The 4,797-nt window shown below is 53.2% G+C and overlaps 1 gene segment (V, D, J or C); it reads right to left on the reverse strand.

Moving 5' to 3' along the window:
• Positions 1 to 70: 70 nt before the first annotated feature.
• On the reverse strand, positions 71 to 2,988 carry LOC113940988. The segment is given in 4 exon segments: positions 71 to 649; positions 1,443 to 1,482; positions 1,543 to 1,766; positions 2,718 to 2,988. Coding segments are annotated over 4 exon segments (891 nt in total).
• Between the last annotated feature and the right edge of the window lie 1,809 nt (positions 2,989 to 4,797).

Consider the following 4,797-nt stretch of genomic DNA (forward strand, 5'->3'; position numbering starts at 1 on the left):
AATCACCATAAATCCGCCATCTTTGACATCGTCGCCTTTATTCCAACCCCCAGAAATTCCCCCAAAAAACCCCCCAAAAATCGCCCCAAAATTGTCAAAACTCCTCCCAAAAATCGACCCTAATTAACACCTAATTAACTTAATTAACATAATTAACCTCCAAACCACCATAAATCCACCATCTTTGACATCATCGCCTTTATTCCAACCCCCAGAAATTCCCCAAAAAAAACCCCAAAAACCCCAAAAAAATCGCCCGAAAATCGCCCCAATTAATTAATTAATGACTCTAATTAACTGATTACCGGGCTGGGGGTGGAGGGCGCGCTGGACGAAGCGCAGGGGCAGCGCCTCGTGCACAGTGGTGCAGACGAAGGCCGCTCCCCCTTTTTCCCACTCTTCCCACCGCAATTCCAGGCGGGAGTAGAGGAAGAACAGCCCCTCCTCCCCGGGATTCCTGGGTTTTCCCGGCGCGCCGGTGACGTCACCATGCCCGATTCCAGCTTTTCCAGCCCCTTCTGCCACTGGACGTCGATGGATTCGGGATAAAAGCCGCGTACGAGGCAGGTCAGGCTCAGAGTGGGGCTGGGACCCGCCACCTCCTCGGGGGGAGGGGGCAGCAGGAACACGCTGAGGGGGAGGCACCGGCCTGGGAAAACAGGAAAAACTCATTAATTGGGATCAAATCATAAGGTGGGAATTTTTTCAGATTTTTTTCCCTTTTTTTCCCCAGTTTTTTCCCAGTTTTTTCCCGTTTTTCCCCCATTTTCTCCCATTTTTCCCCATTTTTTCCCAGTGTTTTTTCCTATTTCTTCCCCATTTTTTTCCATTTTTTCCCCATTTTTTTCCCAGTTTTTCCCCATTTTTTTCCCAGTTTTTCCCCATTTTTTCCCTTTTTTTTCCCATTTTTTCCCTTTTTTTTCGTATTTTTTCCACATTTTTCAGGGTTTTTTCACCTTTTTAATTCAGATTTTTTCAGATTTTTTTTCCCAGTTTTTTCTCATTTTTTCCCCTTTTTTTTCCCATTTTGTTCCCAGTTTTTTCCTATTTTTTTCCCATTTTTTTCCGCATTTTTCTTTTTTTCGCATTTTTAATTCAGATTTTTTCAGATTTTTTTCCCATTTTTTCCCATTTGTTCCCCTTTTTTTTCGTGTTTTTTTCCACATTTTTCGGGGGTTTTTTTCGCCTTTTTAATTCAAATTTTTTTCAGATTTTTTTCCTAGTTTTTCCCATTTTTTTCCCTTTTTTTCCACATTTTTAATTCCGATTTTTTCCCGTTTTTTTTCTCGGTGAATTTTTTTCATATTTCTTTTTTTTGTTTTGTTTTGTTTTAAATTTTTAATTTGAATTTTTTCCATTTTTTTCCCTTTTTTTTTTTTTTCCAATTTTCCTCCCTTTTTCCCTTCCCCCCCAATTTTTTCCCCCCCAAACTCCATCCTCACCCGACCTCCTCTTCACCCTCTTGACGACCGGCGCTGGCATCTCAGCATGCGTCACCGTGCACGTGAACTCGTTGCCGCTATCTCAATCCGCCACCGTCACCGGCAACTCGCTGGCAGTGGTGAACATCCTGTTGACGTGCGGCGTCAACTGCAGCGGGAGGGGCCTCAACTTCCCCCCGCCGACGCCGCTCCGGCTCCACGTCACCGTCAGCTCCTCCTCGCTGGGCAGGCTGGTGGCCAAGCAGGTCTGCACCACGTAGAGCGACGACGGCGACGGCCCTACCAGGAAGACGCCGACGCCGCCGGGAGAGGAGGAGGAGCCGCCTGGAGCCGCCAGAAGAGGGAGAGGTGGGAAGGTTGGAGAGGGTTGAAGTCGAGGGGTTGGGCAAGAGAAGGTCAATGAAGATCCCAAAAGTCAAGGGTTGGTCAAGCCGAGGTCCATGGAGACCCCAAAGTCAAGGCGAGAAGGTTGGAGAGGGTCAAAGTCAAGGGTTGGGCAAGACAAGGTCAATGGAGATCCCAAAAGACAAGGTTGGTCAACCCAAGGTCAATGAAGACACCAAAAGTCAACCCAAGGTCAATGGAGACCCCAAAAGTCAAGGTTGGTCAACCCAAGGTCAATGAAGACACCAAGAGTCAACCCAAGGTCAATGGAGTCTCCCAAGTCAAGATTGGGTCAACCCAAGGTCAATGGAGACCTCAAAAGTCAAGGTTGGTCAACCCAAGGTCAATGGAGACACCCAAGTCAAGGTTGGGTCAACCCAAGGTCAGTGGAGACCTCAAAAGTCAAGGTTGACCCCAAAAGTCAAACCAAGGTCAATGGAGACCCCAAAAGTCAAACCAAGGTCAATGGAGTCTCCCAAGTCAAGGTTGGGTCAAGCCAACGGTCAGTGAAGACACCAAGAGTCAACCCAAGGTCAATGGAGACCCCCAAAGTCAATGTTGGGTCAAGAAAAGGTCTTGGAGACCTTCAAAGTCAACCCAAGATCAGCAAAGACCCCAAAGTCAAGGTTGGGTCAACCCAAGGTCTTGGAGACCCCGAAAATCAAGGTTGGGTCAAGCCAATGGGTTGGAGACCCCAAAAGTCAACCCGAGATCAACAAAGACCCCAAAGTCAATGTTGGGTCAACCCAAGGTCTTGGAGACCTTCAAAGTCAACCCAAGGTCAACAAAGACCCCAAAAGTCAACATTGGGTCAACCCACGGTGGTCAAAGACCCCCCCAGCCCCCAAACTTAGACCCCCACCCCCCCAAACCCCGCCCCCCTCAACTCACCGACACACTTGTGGGCGGCGACCTCTTGAACGGTGGCTGAGGCCGGGTGGGCAACGCGGCACGAGAAGCTCCGCTCTTGCCAATCCTCCAGCGACACGTTGACCCGGGAGAGCAGCCGGAAGGTTCCCGGCACCTCGTCGGGGGCGGGCAGCTCGGCGGGCGGGGCCAGCGCCAGGGTGTGGCCGTCAGCCAACCAGGTGACCTCGACGGGGGGCGAGGCGAAGGCGGTGACCAGGCAGAGGAGCTCCACCGACGGGGAGGCGTCACACATGTGGAAGATGTTGACGGTTGGGGGGCGGGGCTTGCAGGTGGAGGTTGGGCCGGAAGGGTCAAGGTGGGGTCAAGGTGGGGTCAAGGTGAGGTCAACGGAGACTCCCCCCCAAGTCAACCCAAGGGCTTGGAGACCCCCAAAGTCAACCCAAAAGTCAATGGAGACCCCAAAAGTCGACCCAAGGTCAATGGAGACCCCCCCAAGTCAAGGTTGGGTCAACCCAAAGGCTTGGAGACCCCCCAAAGTCAACCCAAGGTCTTGGAGACCACCCCAAAGTCAACCCAAGGTCAATGAAGACCCTCCAAGTCAACCCAAGGTCAATGGAGATCCCCCGAGTCAATGTTGGGTCAAAACAAGGTCAGTGGAGACCCCAAAAGTCAACTCAAGGTCTTGGAGACCCCCAAATTCAACCCAAGGTCAACGGAGACCCCAAAAGTTGACCCAAAGGCTTGGAGACCCCCCCAAGTCAACCCAAGGTCAACAGAGACCCCCAAAGTCAACGTTGGGTCAACCCAAGATCTTGGAGACTCCCAAGTCAACCCAAGGTCAACGGAGGGTCAACAAACAGGGCTTGGAGCCCCCCCCCAAACCTACCTGGGGTCACGGCCCGGGAGGTGGAGACCCCCGAGGTCGTCGAGAGGTCGACCCAGGGTGGGCAGGGCGAGTGGGTGGAGCCTACGGAGACGCCGCCGGCTTGAGGTCGGCGTCAACCCTGAAGGCCGAGGTCAGGTTTGGGGGTTGGAGACCCCTCCTCCCGAAACTTACCTGGGGTGGAGCCGCAGGGGGTGGAGACCCCCGGGGTCATCGGGGGGTCGGGCCGGGGAGGGCGGAGCCCCCCACGGCGGGGCGGGGGGGCGGAGCCTACAGAGACGCTGCCGGGGTGGAGTCAAGGGCGGGGTCGGCCAAGGGGGAAGGGGTGGGGGTGGAGACTCCAAAACTCAAGTGGGGTCAAGCCAAGGCCAATGGAAACCCCAGAGCTCAAGGTTGGTTCAACCCAAGGTCATCCAAGACCCCAAAACTCAACTGGAGGCTCTTGGAGACCCCCAAACCCAACTGGGGTCAACCCAAGGTCAGTGGAGACCCCAAAACCCAACTGGAGGCTCTTGGAGACCCCAGAACTCAATTGGGGTTAACCCAAGGTCATTGAAGGCCCCAAAGCCCAACTGGAGACTCTTTGAGACCCCAAAACCCAACTGGGGTCAACCCAAGGTCAGTGGAAACCCCAAAACCCAATTGGAGAGTCTTAAAGACCCCAAAACCCAATTGGGGTCAACCCAAGGTCAATGGAGACCCCAAAACTCAACTGGAGAGTCTTAAAGACCCCAAAACCGAACTGGGGTTGACCCGAGACCCTCCAAGACCCCAAAACTCAACTGGGGTCAACCCAAGGTCAAAGGAGAGCCCAAAACTCAACTGGAGGGTCTTGAAGACCCCAAAACCCAACTGGGGTCGACCCAAGACCCAACGTTGACCCAACCCAAGGCCCTCCGAGACCCCAAAACCCCACTCGAGTTTCTTGGAGACCCCAAAACCCGACCAGGGTCAACTCAAGGCCCAACGTTGACCCGACCAAAGACCCTCCAAGACCCCAAAAGTCGACGTTGACCCAACCCAAGACCCTCCAAGACCCCAAAAGTCAACATTGACCCAACCCAAGACCCTCCAAGACCCCAAAAGTCAGGCAGTCCCCACACAGGCTCTGGGAAGGATGGAGGCTCCTGACAGAACTAACGGAGGTGTAGAGATATTTCTCCTCCTGGTCCTCCACAGCCAGATCGAGAGAGTGTCCTGGAGATGGGAACAACTGCC

The sequence above is a fragment of the Corapipo altera genome, unplaced genomic scaffold (assembly GCF_003945725.1).
Source record: "Corapipo altera isolate COAL_440 unplaced genomic scaffold, ASM394572v1 61300, whole genome shotgun sequence".
Lineage (NCBI taxonomy): Eukaryota > Metazoa > Chordata > Aves > Passeriformes > Pipridae > Corapipo > Corapipo altera.